Below are 17,427 nucleotides of genomic sequence, written 5' to 3'. Positions count from 1 at the left end.
GCAGGCAAGGGTTGCGTTTCTGGCGGTCCGGGGCAGATCAAGAAAGGTTGGATGGCGATGGAAACAGACGGAGGTTTGAAGCCGCAACGGCAATGGAAAAATTTCGGCGGTGGTATTGTCTCCGTACCTGATACCGCCATCGGGGTCGGGACCAACGACGGCTGTAATTTTCCATGACTGGTTGGGGCGACTTCGGAACGGTCCCTTACCTACAAGTGTAGTATGTAAGTAGTAAGTATGTACGTACGTACATACATCCATCCATTGGTTGATTACAGTACCCCGTACGGAGTAGTACCTTTGGATGGTTTGTTGGCTGTTTCTACATACAATCGAAACCAAGCGTGAGCACGAGCTCAGTGCTCTCGGACAGGGAGCGCGACATAACTACATACATTAATCTTTTTCTATATATATAGAAATATATTTATGTTCAAAAATCCAAAATTTTGAGGCTCTTTTTTTTTTTTTTTGCCCCTCTTCTCGCAACGACTCCCATATCCAGTAAGAAAGATATGCTGACACCTTACTTTTGGCATTAACTCCATTGTCACATGTCCCGAGAACCAGCGAAAAGCTTCAACTTGGTTCCTCCCGCGGGACTTTCTGCAGTCTCCAGTTCCCCCGCAGGCGATCTCTCTGCCTAGTATTCCGGGTTGACTGTCGGTTCCTGAGATCTTCGACTAGACCGGGGTTGCTCGTGATCTCTAACCCTTTTCTTCGTCCTTCTACCCTCATTTCTTTCTTTTTTTCTTTCTTTCCTCTCCTCTCTTTTTTCCCTGTGCGTGCTCACCGCCCGCAATGAGCCAACTGGTTGCATATGACGTCTCTGTTGGATGGCAGCTCTCGGTATGTTATCATATTTCGTGTGCCTGAGTCCACCACTCCAGCCTCACCCCCGTCATCAACTGAGCACTTATTCCCTGCTCCTCTCCCCCACCTTCTTTCTCCGCGTGAGGAGGGAAGTGTTCTTCAGAGCACTTCTGCATAGATGCTGATGGCATGGCAGACGATATTCCGTGGATAGATTCCATGGCCCCATCAACTTCCGCGCAGGACCATGCTGATTCTCAGCCCCCGACGGTCGCTGCTTTTTCTCCTACTACCATCTCCGGCTCATCGCTGGCATCCCGGCAGCGCTCTAGCATTATCGTACATCGCAAATCTCCTCTACTAGTCGCGACTCCTCCACCGATCACTCGAGCCTTAGCCTACTCCCACCCCTTTATCTTACCATTGAATAAGCTAGTAGGCTTATTGACATGGACCACCGACGATGCATGGCAAAGTTTCCTCCTGGTCTCAATCTTCTGGACGATCGTCCTCTATGGTGATGCCATCATTCTGTGGGCTGGTCCGCCCCTTGTGGTGATCGGTCTCATTCTAGGCATGTATTGGAGACGCTACTCCCCCTTATCAACCAGATCCATATCCGGAGAGAAACCAGGTCATCAGAGAGCTCCTTCGGAGAGCTCTCTGCGCCATCATGATAGCCTCGATGAGATTGTTGAGACAATGAGAGCATTCACGACTCGCTGTAACATGCTCCTGGAGCCGTTTCTGGAACTTACGGACTTTTTATCCACCCAAAGAACGGCTACATCCGCGACCACTAGACCAGCTCTGACCACGCTCTTCTTCCGAATCCTCTTTGTAACACCTATCTGGATCGCCCTGACTTTACCTCCCTTGCATCTCATCACCACGCGTCGTGTTATCTTGATCATTGGCACCATTATCCTCACCTATCATTCCCGACCAGCGAGGGTATCCCGCGTTATCCTATGGAGATCACTAACCGTCCGCCGGATTTGCTCTTTGATCACCGGCCTATCGTTCTCATTGAACGTGGACAAGACACCGTCGGCTCGGACACAAAGCCACGGACATGCTGCTAGCGTTGCAACCCGTCGACGGGGAGAATCTTCCGGTGTGCGCTTTACCTTCATCTTATATGAGAACCAACGGCGCTGGCTCGGAATTGGCTGGACCTACTCGCTGTTCCCGTCCGAGCGTACTGCATGGACCGATGAGCACCTCAACAATGTGCCATCAAAGGATGAATTTGAGCTACCCGAAGTACAAAGCGGGAATGCCAAGTGGCGCTGGGTAGAAGGGAGCGAATGGCGCATCGATGGCGCCGATGATGCGAGCGCCAAAGATGGCGGGGGCTGGATCTACTACGACAATAAGGTGAGTTTTCCACATCGATGGCGAACATCGTTTTAGAGTAAGCGATACCATTTCCTAACCGTTACAATCTCATAGTGGAATGATGGCCGTCGAGGCCAAGATGGCTGGGATCGATACACTCGTCGGAGAAAGTGGTGTCGCGATGCTGAACTCGTTGAGATCCCATCGACCGCCGACTCGACATCGGCGGAGGCAACGTCCGGCTTAACCCAGGCGCTGGAGAAGGAGAGGGAGAAGAGAAGGGGATCCGGAACCCTTGACGCTTCAACAGTCGATGCTGATTCCGAGAGTCTCGCCGGGTCAACCTCCAAAGCACGGAGACGACGCTGGTTTGGGAATTCGAAGACTGTAAGCGACAAAACCAGCAGCATCTCCTCCTCCACACTACCAGCCTCCAACAATAACTCGTCCGTAGATCTCGGAAGAATAACATCTGCCACTAGTTCCAGCCGCCCCGGCAAAATCGCCTCCAGGCCGATTAGCATTCCGTCCTCGCAGAAGCTGTCGTCCAGCTACTCCAGTGGTAGCGGCAGTTTAGGTCGGGAAGGAAGCGTCCATGGCAGTGCAGCCCATAGCGATAAGAGTGCACGAGACAAGGAGATTGCACACTCGCAAGACCGCTTGGATCGCTGGGGTTCACGCGCTGCAGGGGGCATTGAGAGGGCAGAGCGGGAGATGGGGTTAGGTGACGAAGTCAATATGGGTTAAGTTAGAAAATTGAGAATGATGTTGCGAGCTGTTGAGCAGGTTTGTGATTTTGTGACAGGGTATATCGACATCGGCTTCGCCCTTGTCTGTTAATCCGTCACACAAACCAATTCTTGTTTATACCCTTTATTTCATTCTATATATTAATTCTTCTATAGCCCCAAAGATTGACCACGGCTAAAGAAGCAATAAGAGAGCATGCCAATGAATCATTAATCTGCTTATGTTCCAGTAGTCACACATACTCGGTCTGTCCGTAGGTCTAAGTGCCCATACCGTATATCAACGGTACAAAATGTCCTGTAACGCCATGCTAATATTACATCAAATAACCTTTTTGGCTGAACAAGCTTCACGCAAGAATCAGGTCCCACTTCAATTGTTCCAGTACATCCAACCAATGCATTTTCTCCCCATTCCAGAGAATATTCAGTAACTCCTTAGCCCGCTTCGTATTCCCGATCCCAAAATTACTCTCTAATTTGCTCAGGGACTGAATAACCAGCTCCCTTGCCGCAGGGCTCTCGGTCTCACAGCCCGCTATGAAAAGCGGAAACGTCAGGGCCGAGTACTCGCAGTTTTCATCCAGAGGGAAAGATTGGATTCGGTCCAGGCAACGTCGTAAAGCGACTTGTTTGGTCCGGGAGATGAACGAAGACCACAACGATGGTAGGTTTCGGGCAACGATGCCCTGGCTCATTCGTTCTAGGGTCGAATGGAGGTAAATGTACGCTGCGTCACGAAAACACTCGGCTACCATGCGCAGGCGGCCAAGGCTTGCGTCTGTGGCTCCTTTTGGGATTAAATATGGGGTTGAGGAGTGTGTCCAGTTTCGGAGTGATGAGTCTCTGTGGAATGTTAATTATTCGGACCTTCTTATTCGGTTTTGGTACTCGTGTTGACATACATGGCATGGATTTCCAAACCTAGAGCAACGGGGTCATGACTAACTAAGGGTAGATCGGCGATTCGGGGACAGAGTTTTATAATGTCTTCTGTGTATCCTATGTATATGTCGAGTTTTCTGAGGCTTAAAGCTTCTTCGCCGGGGATGTAGTTTGTGATTTGTTTGCGGTTGGTGACACTCGCCACGTTGTGTGCATACATGAACCTATAGGTCTTGATTAGCGGTGCGTTGTGGGTAATTGAGACGACTACATACAGTCCCCATAAAAACTCAGCTGTGTCCTGGTCAAACGTGGAAAATCCACCGCGAGAAACCACTAGTTTCTCCAATGCGCTTAGATGCACTGCCCATTGCTTTACGCTGCCCCGTACAATTTCGTACTTGCAGAGAAGCGCCACTGCTAGAATTGAGTCTGTGGGGAAGCCTTCAACAGCAGATTTCGAAAGAGCGGAGCGGAGGCCACTCATTGTGCGCACGTAGTAATTTGCTGCTGCAGTCTGCGCGCTCAGGTTACCACAAGAGCGATTTGCCAAGTGCATTGCAGACACGGCACATAGCGCCTTCATCAAGAGTGGTGATGATAACGCATAAGGGATGATTAACGATCGTAGAGGATTTTCATCACTTTCCAGGTTAGCTAGGAGCCTGGAACCCTGTTCCATATGATACTGGAGATAGTGCATATCGAGGCTCGATAGATGGCTGAGAGATCCGCACTGTTTGGGTACAACAACAATACAGTTCTCAGAGTGAGTAACACCAGGTGCTAAATCGTCATTTCCATAAGAATCATTATCTTCATCCCGTGGGGTGCATATCTCAGCTGCGCCGTAGTCTGACGGAGTCGACGGAACAGTAGTATAGCCAGAGCATACGGTTGAATTGGGCGAGAGCTCTTCTACTGGTGCCGCCGGGGAGCAGGCAGATACGGAAGGAGACGGGCTAACTCGTCGTCGCTTTGGTGGCACAACTTGCTGAAAGATCTCTGCAGATGGTTTTAGTGGCTCTGCCCACATTGAGCCATACCCTTCGCAGGTCAGCCCAAGCCTAACACAACTACGACAGCTACGTCAAATGGTCAGCGCCATTACGTCCGTTGAAGAACCGGGGAAAAGTACCTAGGTTTAGCTTCATCGCACCGCTTGCGACGTTTCTTGCAAGTCAAACAGCCGGAGCGAGTCCATTTTGAGCCCTCTCTTCTGGCACGTTTCCTCGTAGTGCCTGGACGGGGTTTCTTCCGGGGACATTGGCTGTATCAAGTTGATTCATAGTCGGGAAATCTGTACAGCATGGCGTAACAATCTTATCGGCACCCTACAGTATGAGGCAAGTCGCGCTGGCTATCACTGATAAGAGCGGGGAGTGCAGGTAGTAACTTGAATCTCCAACCCCCGATGTCGCCCCTCGTTTTATCAAGAGAGGAGCTTGTCTTAAGCAAATACAATGCTAATCCTTCGTAGACCCTTCAAAGAAAGATAGTTTGAGCAATCAGAACGATTTCCGCCGATGTAAAAGTAATCGCCCGCGGGTCACGGGGGAGGAGACTTAACGACTAGTCCTGAAGGGGAATGAGATACGCCAGTTTATCGGGGATGGTTATGTAAGTCATTCCGGGCATGACCGCATTTCCATACAGTGCGGGTATTGAAAGATACATACCGCCACAATCCAAACGGACAGTAGATCTTCCTGGCTCCAATAGGATTATCAACCCTTCAAGATCCGTGGGGACTCGATACGTTCGGTAAGTTTCAACGCGGTTTTTGGAACCCTTCTGGCTTCTACTGTTACCTACAGTACTAGTACTCAGTACTAGTAGGTGTATTTCCGGGGTATGCTCGAGGCAGCCGATTAGAGCATCCCCACCAAGTGGCAGCGACCTTCCCTAATTCGGCATGTCCATGCGCCTGCAGTGGATGTGGAACGCTTCTCGATATGCTTCCTCGACCACGACTAACTGCTATCTACTACTAGTATACCCTGAACCGCCGTTATGTATGGTGGCCAACTCCAATGCCACTGACTTATATAAAGGCCTTCTCTCCCTCTTTACAACAATGTCGCTACATATTCCACTTCAACCCTGTTCAACATCATCCCCTTAGGACAATCGTCATCTATCCTTAACCGCCTCTCATACTTTTCCTCAGACAATATCATATATATATATGCCCTTACCCTCAACCCCCTTCACATCATGTCATTCACATCTCAAGGGACAACACCGACAACGTCGGTAAAGCTTCACCCGTTTGACCCCGTCCGACCGGAAGAAATTAGACTCGCTGTTCGCATCCTAGAGGCATCGTTTCCCGGTGTTCCTCTTCGCTACAACCGTATTGATATTCATGAGCCCGTTAAGCAAGATGTCCTTCCCTATATCGAAGCAGAACGGCTAGGAAAGCCTCTTCCACCTAGACCAGCACGTCTTTTGTATTCCTACTTCAGTCGTCTCGACACAGGCGTCTGCATCAAGGCCTTGATGAATGCTGATACTAAATCTCTCATCTACGCAAAGGAGTTCCCAGCGGGGGTGCAGGTGCGTTTATCCTCTTGCCGATCTTTCCCGGCCAGTCTTCACTAACAATAGCAACCAGCCCCCCATGGATGTTGATGAAATTGCTGGTATCGAAGAGCACTGCATGCAGCACCCAGCAGTACTGGCAGAAATTGAGAAGCTTAAGCTGCCCCCCGGCATGACAGTCTGCAACGACCCATGGATGTACGGAACTGACGACCCCAACGAGAAACGGCGACTGTTCCAATGCTTCATGTATATTGTAGAGGTGGATCATCCCGAGAACAACCATTACTCGTTACCTTGCAAGTTTTCTCCTGTCTTTGATGCTCGTACAAAGGAATTGATCCGTATGGATTATCTCCCCGGTGGCACAGATCACCAGACAGTCGAGACTCAGCCGTGGGTACCCGTCAAAGCTGTTCAGTATGCCCCAGAACTTCTAGACGAGCCACTCCGGACAGATCTCAAGCCATATGTTGTGCAGCAGCCCGAGGGTGCATCCTTCTCGGTTGATGGCAACTCCGTTTACTGGCAGAAATGGCGCTTCAGGGTCGGATTCAATAACCGGGAGGGTCTCGTCCTCCACAATATCACATACGACAAGCGCAACGTTTTCTACCGTCTGAATGTCTCAGAAATGACCGTGCCGTACGGAGGTAAGCATCACTGTATCCCTCTCAAATACACCATTATCTAATAAATTCCCCCTAGACCCCCGAGCTCCCTACCACCGCAAACAAGCCTTCGACGTCGGCGACGTCGGCTTCGGTCTCAACGCCAACCAACTCTCCTTGGGCTGCGATTGCTTAGGCCATATCAAATATTTCGACGGCTACCGATCCGACTCGAAGGGCAACCCCATCCTGTTGAAGAACATAATCTGTATGCACGAACAAGACAACGGCTTGCAGTACAAGCACACAAATTACCGCTCAAACGCAGCAACCGTCAAGCGTAATCGTCAGCTCGTCCTCCAGATGATCTGCACCGTCGCAAACTACGAATACATCTTCGCCTACATTTTCGACCAAGCCGGAAACGTCGAGCTCGAAGTCCGTGCAACAGGTATCCTGTCTACCGTTCCCTTCGACAACCTGAATGGTGAGACCGTCCCCTGGGGTACCAACGTCGGCCCTGGCGTCATGGCCCCTTACCACCAACACATGTTCTCTCTCCGTATCGACCCTGCAATCGACGGCTTTAAGAACACTGTTTACTACGAAGATAGTGTGCCACTCCCCGAGGACGAGAATAACCCCTATCTGGTCGGCTACACCACGGAACAGACCGTGATCCGCAAGTCCAGCTCCGCCAACACCGACGTTAACCGTCACCGCGTCTTCAAAATCCGTAACGACAACGTCATCAACCCCATCACCTACAAGCCCGTTTCGTACAAACTCATGGCAGCACCTAGCCAAATGCTCCTACTCCCCAAGCACGCAGTGGGACACCAGCGGGCCGAGTTTGCCAGCAAGCCGATCTGGGTCACCAAGTACCAGGACAACGAACTATTCGCCGCAGGTGAATTCACGAACCAGAGCAAGAAGGCCGAGGGTGTCGAGACCTGGGTCCAGAGAAACGACAATACAGAGAATGAGGACGTGGTCCTTTGGCACAGTAAGTCTTTCCTTCCTACCGCTAAGACAATGATTGCAAGAAGACAACGAAACTAACGTTCTTTGCTTAGCTTTCGGTCTCACCCACAACCCTCGTATTGAGGATTTCCCTGTTATGCCTATGGAGCGTATTAGTGTTATGCTTCGGCCAGATGGCTTCTTTACGAAGAACCCGGCTCTGGATGTGCCTCCTTCGTCCCAAGCATTCAATAAATCGACTCTTCACTCTGAGCCGGCGCCGGCAGCGGCGTGCTGCTCTGGGGTTGGAGGCAGCAAGGCGAAGCTTTACAAGCGTGTTGACTAAGTGAGATATGCTTGGCTGGTTCTGTCATTGTAAATGAAACTTCTTTCTGTATATAGTTTAAATATTATGAGATGGATGAACTGAGATATAAATTGCATACTCCACTTTGGGTTGAGCGTACATGAAAACGACTACCAGGGTTTCACTGTATTCCATACCACCTCGAAGGAATCAACCGTATACGTATCATTTTTATTCTCATTAATACATGTCTCCTGTGATTTACAACCTGCTCGCCCTACGTGGGGCCGAAGGTATAGAAATCAAGATGGCTATAAACATACATAACAGCTATCAATGAAAACATACGCCCCTTCTTTCCCTTCCTGGGGAAATGCTTCCTAAGCTCTTTTCTTCCCGTAGTGGGACTAAAATCACATGTTTCATTAACCCTTTCAAAGGTATCTCCTCCGTTGCTCCATGAATCATATCATTGGATCCAATAGGCTCGAAGACAGAGTTCGTCCATGTATACACCGGGCACAGAAGTAAGTGTAAACTACAGCCGGTGACCAGTACTCACATGCCAGCGTGAAACTTATGCCTTGGGAGTGACATGGGCGCTGGGCACGGCGCCATGGCCGACAGAGTCGATAGCAGCCTGACGGGCACCCTTAAGGCCGTACTGAGTGTTGATACCCTCGATACGGTGGGTGGAGTTGATGTTCTTGACAAGGGTGAGCTGCCAGCAGGTGGCACCACCCTGACGGGAGGTGATGGTGGAAGAAGCAAGGAAGTATTCCCAGATCTAAAGGACGGATGTTAGTTGTCTTTACTTCGACGTTGTAGTATATTGGCACGGAGGGACTTACTCTGAACCATCTCTTGCCGTACTTGGCCTCAACCTTCTCACGGTTGCCCATCCAGTTACGGTACCAGCGCCAGAGAGTAGCAGAGTAGTGGACACCAATGGTGTCAACGGCCTTGATCTCAAAACCAGCGGCCTCCAGACGGTCGACAACAAATCCAAGAGGGGTGCTAGCATCGGCACCGGGGAAGATATACTTGTTCATGAAGAGACCCCAGATAAGATCCTCGTACTGCCAAGACTTACGGAGACCAGCAATCTGGAGAAAGAAAACACCGTCGTCGTCCAGCATGTCATAAACCTGAGACAAGAACGTAGTGAAGTGGCGCACACCGACGTGCTCAGCCATCTCCAGGCAAGTGATCTTCTTGTAGCCGCCTTCAACGCGAGGAGCGTCACGGTAGTCCAAGCACATGATACGGCTCTGGGAGTCCTCAATACCGACCTTGCGAAGGCCATTGTTACCCCAGGCGGTCTGGTTACGACCAAGGGTGATACCGGTAACCTGGGCGTCATAGTGAACAGAAGCATATTTGGCCAGAGTACCCCAGCCACAACCAAGATCGAGGACGGTGTCTCCGGGCTTCAGGCCGATCTTCTCACAAACCACAGCCAGCTTGTTGTCCTGTAGCTCCTCCAGGGTCTCCTCCCGGTCAGGATCACTGATAATACCAGAAGTGTAGATCATGCGAGGGCCCAAGAACCAAGCGTAGAAATCATCACCACGGTCATAATGATCGCGGACCTGCTCCTCATCTGCAAAATTCCACAGGTTAGAAAGGCAATTGGACGCGCGTAATTTTTATGAAGTTGTGATGGTGACAAAATACCTTGGGAACGGGTGTGCATCAGCATCTCGGGGATGAACCCGAAGAGGAAGTGCTTGAAAAGGCCCATGGTGAAGCGGAAGTTGGCCCAGTCGTGACGGAACTCGAGGCACTCCAGGGCATCACCCTTGAAGTCCACCTCACCGTTGAAGTACTTCTCGTAGAAAACCTCCATGGGGATCTTGCTCTTTCCGCGGTAGGCAGCACGGTCATGCTCGCTGTGGAAGTGCAGGTAGTGTTCGACGGGGCGGCCAGCATACTTGGCCTTTTCGGTCTTGCGGGGGGAGATGGATGAAGCGATGGACCAGAACGCCATCAAGATAGGGATAGTGGTGAAGATTGCGAAGAAGATGGTGGTGTAGAAACCACCGCCGACCTGGCGGGCCAGATACCATGGGATGAGCAGAAGCAAAGAGAACAGGAGGATGTTGGAGAAGCTATCACTGCCCGGAGAATCCGCTGGGACGGGGGCATTTTTGATGGCTGGATACTGTGTAGGTAAACTGTTAGCGCGAGGTGTACACAATGGGCGCTCACAATTGAAGCGTAACAAGCCATGTGTTTTCTATCCAAGGTCCGGACTTACCGACGTTGTCCTCACACCACAGGGCTCGGCGGGTGTAGTGCAATCAGCAGGGGGAGTTTCAATGAACTCGAACTCCTCAGGGGACTGAGGATGGATCTTCGTCTCAGCCATGACGAATTGACTGAAGCGGAGGAGAGGGGAGGAATGGGAGGGGGAGAGAGGATGAGGAAGGAAAGAGAAAAGATGAGGGAGCGTGTCAGAAGATGTTGACTTGAGGCGCCCGGGGGGGGGGGGCTTTAGTTTCCGTTTGGTTAGTTTGCCTTGCTTGTGTTTGCGGTGGGCGCCGAGGAAAGGAAAGTGGACGATCAATTGATCGAATCCACCACCAGGGGACCCAGAATTTGCCCTTGAAAGGCGATCGAATGTTTTCTTACTTCTTGATGCAGGTGACCTCAATTGCATTCATCTTCTCTACATGTTTTGACAGCAGACTCATGGTACGCGTGAGTGGAAATCACACAGCTTGCTTTTGTTTCTGTGTCCTCCTTGATACTCCCTTGGTCAGACCTGTACATACAGACAGACAGCTTAAATTGTCCCAGGGACCCGATTGGGCTTAGTGAACCGACCCTAACTGTAGGAGCGGTGAAGCCATTACCATCGAAGGAATTCCAACGACTAGTACCAGTACCTACCTACCCGCGAGAAAGGACGCCGGTTCATGATCGATTGGGTTATGGATTCGTGGCCCTGAGAGAGCCGTTTCGATTATGAAATTGGGGGACGATATACACCATGCATACGTACTGGTCCCGTACCTGGTGGATATTACTGGTCCAATAGGTGAGGTCTGGCCGCAGAGCTTCAGAGGCTATCCCCAATCACAATCGTCCGAATCAACCATTCCCGAGGCCCTTTCGGGTCCCGAAGGACAGTGCAACTTTGGGACCTAAAGCTGGACCCAGACTTGCGGGAGGGTCCCTGAAACTTGACCTAAATTTACCTCGACAATGCACTTGTACACAGTATCAATTAAAGAGATAGCTAGCCACCCAATTTAATTGTGCTAAAAAACAAAAGAAAAAAAAAATACTTTCAACTTTGACTATCACTCGCACACTTTGGAAAATCATACATCAATTCTAATCCTGTTGACCGTAAACCCATGATACTTCAAATAAAACGCCCCCCCTGGAAGTCCTGTCTCATGCAATATGGTACCGTGTCGCCACCCCAACCGTCAAAGCTAAGAAAAACAGGGCTATGTCATACTCCCGTTAAAGAAACAAACCCCATAGAACGCTAACCCTTTACTCCGGGATATGGAACCGTGCTCATTAACCTCCGTTCACAGCGTCAGCTGGAAATTCAAGCTTTCCTCGTCTTCCTCATACACCGGGAGCACGTCCTCAAGATTGGCCGTCAAGTGACCCACATCATGTGCAAGAGGCACCATATCGGTTTCAAGAGGAGGGGTCCCAGACGGGCGCACGTAAGTGTCAGTAGAGAAAATCCCCTGGGGAATTGGCTGTCCTTTCGTAGTGCTGGGCGATTTGCCATGTAGCTTGGACGAGACGTCCCGGCCCTTGGTGTACCCTACTGTTGTTTTAGAGTTGGCCACGGCTGCGGTATGGTGCATGGATGATGGGTTAATCGGCGTCCTGGGCTTTCTCGACGAAAATAAGGATGACGCAACTCTTGGCTTTGGCTTTGGGATTGAAACAGGCCTAGGTCGGAGAGTGCGTTCGGTACCAGAAAGAGCAGCGGCTGCATCACGAGCGCGAACCGTTGGGATGTTGCTGGTCTGCTTCTCGCGGGCGCTCATGGCGCGGGTACGACGCGTTTCATAGCGACGCGGCGGTACTTCCTCCACGCAAGGCTCATTCTGCTCGTTGTCACTGGCCTCTTCAAAACCAATGCTTTCGACTTGTTTCAAGATCATGTCATCTATCATTTTGTCGTATGCGATAGAATCCTCCTGAAGCTTGCGCTCCCTCTTGGTCAGACCATCGGGACCGATTTCAGTATGTCCATAAACTGTTTCTAACCCCAACGCCAAGTTCTTCGGTTGAAACTGAGGGAATTTTGTATCGTATGTAATTTCATCAGGAATATCCGGGAGCTCTACATATTGTTAAATACCATGGCCTTCTGGCATGCCTGCGACTCCTTGGAAACATACCTTTCGGCTTCGGGGGCATGTACTCGATGTCGGGAACATCTCCCTCAGCTGGTTTGTCATGTACCTCAGCCTTGCTTTGCTCCAACAGCGGAGCAAACTTTTTCACTCTCTGCGTGGAGGCTCTTTTGCCTGTCTTCTCTGGCTTCACAGCCCCAGCGGGAGGCGCAGGGGTCTGTAAACCACGAGCTTTCGCATTGGTTGTTTTCATGCCCAACGGCGCGCGTTGACGAGTCTCTGCTATTGCATCTGTCAGCCTCTGAGCAAGATGCGCTGTGCTACCCCTCCAAGCATACCCATTGGAGTAACAAAAGCATCCTTGACAGATGGCTTTGCAGCTCCATTCTGTTTACCAGCTCCCTTCACCGTTTTCTTTCCAAATGCCAGCGGGTCATTTTCATCGTTCAATGGAACTTTGAATGGTGTTTTCGGTGCGCGTGCCCCCGGGGTTTTGGGCTGTAGTTGTTTGACACCTTGGTTCAGAGGTTTGGACGCGGCAACGGTCTGATGAGCGTGTACCAGGTTCTCTTGGTCACGGAGGGCCAGCATAGTGGCGGATATGAGATAGCACTGATCATGCACAGCCGAAAATGTAGGTACTAGTTGTTGGGATCGAAGCTGAGGGTCGTCTGAAACCGCGAGAATCGGCGAGGTCGTGAGGATATGGGTTGTCTGTCCGAATCTAGACGCCCGACGCACCTTACCCAGCAAAGTGTTTTGTGGTGGTTGCCCGTGGAGACAGGAGGTCGATCCCTTGGGACCGGTCGCAGCCAATCCGTGGGTTGGCCGCCACAGTCAGACACCGCCCTTACTATTGGCTAAAAGGGGTTAGAACCAAACTGACCTGGGCTGACCGCCAGGAGGCAGTCACTCCACCTTCTTCTTCTCCCAAAACCAACTCCCAACATTTGAACACGTTATTGATTCTGTCGGGTTTCTCGCTGAGCGAAAGCCTTTATAACTTGCTACTCGTATACATTCTTCTTCTTGAATACATATTTGTCTTTCCCCCGTACAAATAAATTTAACCTTCTTTCATCGTCAATATGGACAAGATCAAGGAGGTGAGTATCCATTCCCCCCCTGTTGGCGGGGTAGCTTTTAAGCTCCCGAAAATACACATGCATCACCCTTTCTCCTTACGTGAACTTCCCTCATCATGCATTACGGTATCCTGCCTGGAGGCGATTAAAGGGATGCCGTCTTGGTTCGCGTTTACCGAATGAAATAAATGCGAAGATGGAAAAGGGGCTGACGGGTAGTGTCTAGAGAATGAACGCCCTCCGCCTGGAGGCTGAGGAGGCTCAGGAGAAGACAGAGGAGTTGAAGAGCAAGGTCAAGACGCTGGAACAGGAGAACCTGGCGAAGGAACAGGAGATCACATCCCTCAACCACCGCAACCAGCTTCTTGAGGGTGAGGTGGAGAAGTTGGAAACCGCTCTCAAGGAGGCCAAGGATGCTGCCAACCAGAGCGCCCAGCACGATACTCAGAATGAAACCCTTCAGAGACGCTTGCAGCTCTTGGAAGAGGAGCTTGAGAATGCCGACAAGAACACCAGGGAGACAGTTGAGAAGTATGGTTTTCCTTGGAACCCCTTTTCATCGTCGGCGAACAATTACTGATTACGCTGGTGCTCAATAGGCTCCGCCAAACCGATGTTAAAGCCGGCCACTACGAGCGCAAAGTGCAGGCCCTTGAGTCGTCTCGTGATGAGTGGGAAAGCAAGTATGAGGAGATGGCGAAGAAGTACGCCGAGTTGCAGAAGGATCTCCACGACTTGGAGGTTTCTATAAGCAATGTTTAAGGCTAGGGTTGCCTGCAGATGCAATATTCTGGGAAAACCTCGGCTCGACCTTTCTTCTAACATAATAACTTTTGTTCCCTGCGTGTTGCAGATTACTTTATTTAGCATTTGCCATCAGGAGCCGAATCCAGTAGCATCTCTGTCTCGTCATCTTGTCATCCACCTGCCCTCTGCCTATATATCCACTTGCCCACAGTAACATAGACCATAAGCAATGAGAGTCTCCTCAGGGGTATTTCAAAGTCAACTGGTTCGAAGATGCATGAATTTTTGTGGGGATCAACCTGCGCTACCGTTCTTTCCGTGCCTTTGCTTTCCTGCTGTTTGAAAGGCGCTCTTTCTTGCGAGTGAGCTGGCGTTCCGCCTTGCTTTCGTACCGGAACTTCTTCTTCTTCTTTTTCGGTTTGTCCGATGCCTTCTTGGGTTTTTCTACCGGCTTTGGCTTGGAATCCGCTTCGGACGTCGGTTTCTCCTTTTCACCTTCTTGCTCTTCGTCCGAACCATGCCCCTGTGCTCGTAGCAAGCCCTCCTTAGAAGCATCCATCTCTTCTACTGTTACCGTAGTATACTTGTCTTCGTCAATGTACTCCGCTTCGTAGTCCACTGCAGGTGGCTCTTCAAAACCTTCCCACTCATCATTATCTTCGTCGCTTTCCGAATCTGAACCTGAGATAGCCCCATCTTCTTCTTCCCTAAGCCTCTTTAGTTGTTTTTGATGCTCTTCGAGAGCATTTTTGAACTCTGCTTCTCGTTCCTCCCGAATCTGTGCAGGATTTGCAATTAATAAACGTATTTCTACTGAGATACACTATCAAGGAATGACGAACTCGTTTCCGATCTTCTCTCTTCATCTCTCGAGCCTTCTGCTCTGCAACTTCCTGCGCATGCTTAATTCGTTGTTGTTTTCGCTTGCGAAAACCTGTGAGGAATTCATGGCGGGCAGAATGATCGAAGGTGATTTCTTCGACTTTGCTCGTCTTTCGCCGTTTCGCTTGTGGTCCCATGATATTATGTAGAAAAACAAAAAATGTATATACTGTACTAGTAGAGAGTAAAACAAAAAAAAAGTGCGTTGATAATGCACTGACGGAGTGATATGGGTTCGATATAAAAGGGCCAACTTTTTTTTTCCCCCAAAATTTATCGCATGCACGATGATCAAAGTGAAGCTAAGCCTTGCCGGTGATTTGGGTCGACCGCCTCCGAGCCCCGTTCCGCCAATCCTCCAGCCTGTCTCCAACCATCATACCTCCGGGGACCCTTTCACCATTCGGACAGCCTGTGCTTGTCTGAAGCTAAATCCTATCCACCACTATGCATTTGAGCAGCTTTTCACTGCTTGCTCTGGGAGCAGCAACGGTTAATGCCTTCCGTGACACCTCGCCCTTCTTCCTTGCATCGACCTCTGAGTATGTTTTGGTGGTAGTCATTCGAGTTATCGCAGGCAGCTCCTCAAAGAACCAGCTAACAAGCTCCTTTAGGATCCTCTCTACTTCGTCCCAACTCAAAACCGCTGCCTCCTTGCTGGATGACCTTTCCTCGAAGCTTAGCTCGTGTCCCTCCGACTACTATGTCATTGCTTCCCAACCCGGTGTTCATAGCACCGATTTCTCGACTCGCAAGTCCGCTCCCCGCCTGGGCGCGAAGATGACGGGAAAGGATAAGACTATCCGGTCGATTGCGACTGTCAACGAAGTTGTTGGTGTGCTTGAAGCGAAGCAGATCCAAAGCATTATCGAGAAGGAATGTGGGGCACAAACTACTGTTATCGATGGTTCCTGTATGTCCTGTGAATTCAAGGTAGCAAAGATGTTGAAACTCTCGCTAACTGGGTGCTTTAGCTGGCTCTTATCCATCCGACTTTGGCACCGACCCCCGAGTCCTTTTTATTGATTTCCCTGTGCTCCCTCTGGGGAAGGAGAGGGCTCAGCAACTTTCTGACAATGGTCTGTGAGCAACCCAATAATGGCATGAGGAGATCTTCTAACTGTGCTGCAGACGGCCTACTCTCTGACATTATTGAACGAATCCCTTCGTCGAAGAAGTACACCATTCTCTATGTCACATCACCGACGGAATTTGGAGAGTCCGATTCGGGTATCTATCAATCCGAAACTGATCCCTACCAAGATCCCGTCCACATGGACTTGAAGCGAGACTTTGCGGCGCATAGCCTTCGTTCGGAGCCTGCATCTAACAAGTCCCTCTTCCAAGAGTATCAATACTTCACACCAGGTGCGACCTTGACATAAAGTGCCCCTCTTGAACATTGTTAGTGACGGGAACTAACGTTAATAGGCCTCTTCATGGGACTCATGGCAACCTTTGTCTTCATTATGATCTTGTATGTCGGTTTCAGCGCCCTTGCCAGTCTCGAAGTTCCTTACGCCGCTTTTGAAAAAGACACGTCCGCAAGTGTGCAGAAGAAGCAACAGTGATTAGTGGTTGGTGTGGTGAATAAACGTCCTGGAATTTGTTTTTACTCTTTAGTTCGGCATGACAAATCGGTTGAAAGCCGGTCATCAATTGCTCTAGACCATTAAGGTTTTATCGTGTATGCTATGTTGTATATTCCATGCGTGTTTACGGGTCTGAATGTTAGTTACGGAACTTCCAAAGCTGTCTGATGTGCTTGCTCGTGCAGGACCTAAGAAGACCTGCTGCACTTCTCTCGTCCCTTTGACCATGAACTATGTCATATGTATTTGAGACTAGCGCGAGGGTTTTGTTAAGACAGGAGACCTAAATATAGGGTATCACGTGAAATTGACTTCTCCGCAGGACCAGAGCCTAAGGCAGAGCGTACAAAGGCCCGTGACGGGGCAACGGCTGTGGTCTCGGATCTCCTGTCGCTGATCTCCGGGGGGGGGTTATCCCACTGAAAATTGCCCTCATCTCTCGCTTCGTCATTTGATATAACCATCGCGGCGCTGACGAGTAGTGTCTGTCTTTCACTTGGGCATTCTATCTATTCTATACTATCGTTGTGCCCCGAAGTAGATCTGGTTGCTGTCGATCCTGTGTTTTGGT

General features: G+C 50.2%; 8 protein-coding genes across 8 annotated transcripts; 4 read left to right on the top strand and 4 right to left on the bottom strand.

Annotated features, from left to right (window-relative positions):
• Positions 1 to 1,032: 1,032 nt before the first annotated feature.
• On the top strand, positions 1,033 to 2,901 carry ABOM_006299 (PEX28-32 family peroxisomal membrane protein; the record flags this gene model as incomplete). The annotated part of the gene is made up of 2 exons (XM_022533428.1): positions 1,033 to 2,193; positions 2,269 to 2,901. The coding sequence occupies 2 exons, from the start codon at positions 1,033 to 1,035 to the stop codon at positions 2,899 to 2,901; spliced, it is 1,794 nt and encodes a 597-aa protein (XP_022389314.1).
• Positions 2,902 to 3,253: 352 nt separating this feature from the next.
• ABOM_006298 (fungal specific transcription factor domain-containing protein) lies at positions 3,254 to 4,824 on the bottom strand (the record flags this gene model as incomplete). The annotated part of the gene is made up of 3 exons (XM_022533427.1): positions 3,254 to 3,749; positions 3,809 to 4,012; positions 4,064 to 4,824. 3 exons carry the CDS (start codon positions 4,822 to 4,824, stop codon positions 3,254 to 3,256), a joined length of 1,461 nt encoding a protein of 486 aa, XP_022389313.1.
• A 1,181-nt stretch (positions 4,825 to 6,005) lies between these two features.
• ABOM_006297 (amine oxidase) lies at positions 6,006 to 8,252 on the top strand (the record flags this gene model as incomplete). Its single annotated transcript, XM_022533426.1, has 4 exons — positions 6,006 to 6,347; positions 6,406 to 6,985; positions 7,041 to 7,949; positions 8,020 to 8,252. The coding sequence occupies 4 exons, from the start codon at positions 6,006 to 6,008 to the stop codon at positions 8,250 to 8,252; spliced, it is 2,064 nt and encodes a 687-aa protein (XP_022389318.1).
• Positions 8,253 to 8,790: 538 nt separating this feature from the next.
• On the bottom strand, positions 8,791 to 10,584 carry ABOM_006296 (putative cyclopropane-fatty-acyl-phospholipid synthase; the record flags this gene model as incomplete). Its single annotated transcript, XM_022533425.1, has 4 exons — positions 8,791 to 9,000; positions 9,065 to 9,816; positions 9,891 to 10,377; positions 10,474 to 10,584. The coding sequence occupies 4 exons, from the start codon at positions 10,582 to 10,584 to the stop codon at positions 8,791 to 8,793; spliced, it is 1,560 nt and encodes a 519-aa protein (XP_022389317.1).
• Positions 10,585 to 11,761: 1,177 nt separating this feature from the next.
• On the bottom strand, positions 11,762 to 13,141 carry ABOM_006295 (uncharacterized protein; the record flags this gene model as incomplete). Its single annotated transcript, XM_022533424.1, has 3 exons — positions 11,762 to 12,537; positions 12,596 to 12,832; positions 12,889 to 13,141. The coding sequence occupies 3 exons, from the start codon at positions 13,139 to 13,141 to the stop codon at positions 11,762 to 11,764; spliced, it is 1,266 nt and encodes a 421-aa protein (XP_022389316.1).
• A 497-nt stretch (positions 13,142 to 13,638) lies between these two features.
• On the top strand, positions 13,639 to 14,397 carry ABOM_006294 (tropomyosin; the record flags this gene model as incomplete). Its single annotated transcript, XM_022533423.1, has 3 exons — positions 13,639 to 13,656; positions 13,862 to 14,166; positions 14,235 to 14,397. 3 exons carry the CDS (start codon positions 13,639 to 13,641, stop codon positions 14,395 to 14,397), a joined length of 486 nt encoding a protein of 161 aa, XP_022389315.1.
• A 289-nt stretch (positions 14,398 to 14,686) lies between these two features.
• ABOM_006293 (rRNA-processing protein RRP17) lies at positions 14,687 to 15,401 on the bottom strand (the record flags this gene model as incomplete). The annotated part of the gene is made up of 2 exons (XM_022533422.1): positions 14,687 to 15,160; positions 15,225 to 15,401. 2 exons carry the CDS (start codon positions 15,399 to 15,401, stop codon positions 14,687 to 14,689), a joined length of 651 nt encoding a protein of 216 aa, XP_022389322.1.
• Positions 15,402 to 15,711: 310 nt separating this feature from the next.
• Positions 15,712 to 16,835, top strand: ABOM_006292 (Ac45/VOA1 transmembrane domain-containing protein; the record flags this gene model as incomplete). Its single annotated transcript, XM_022533421.1, has 5 exons — positions 15,712 to 15,806; positions 15,879 to 16,177; positions 16,239 to 16,343; positions 16,396 to 16,632; positions 16,696 to 16,835. 5 exons carry the CDS (start codon positions 15,712 to 15,714, stop codon positions 16,833 to 16,835), a joined length of 876 nt encoding a protein of 291 aa, XP_022389321.1.
• Positions 16,836 to 17,427: the final 592 nt, after the last annotated feature.

This window comes from Aspergillus bombycis, assembly GCF_001792695.1.
Source record: "Aspergillus bombycis strain NRRL26010 chromosome Unknown contig00040, whole genome shotgun sequence".
Lineage (NCBI taxonomy): Eukaryota > Fungi > Ascomycota > Eurotiomycetes > Eurotiales > Aspergillaceae > Aspergillus > Aspergillus bombycis.
The sequence above is the reverse complement of the archived record's forward strand: the minus strand, read 5'-3'. Positions and strand labels throughout refer to the sequence as shown.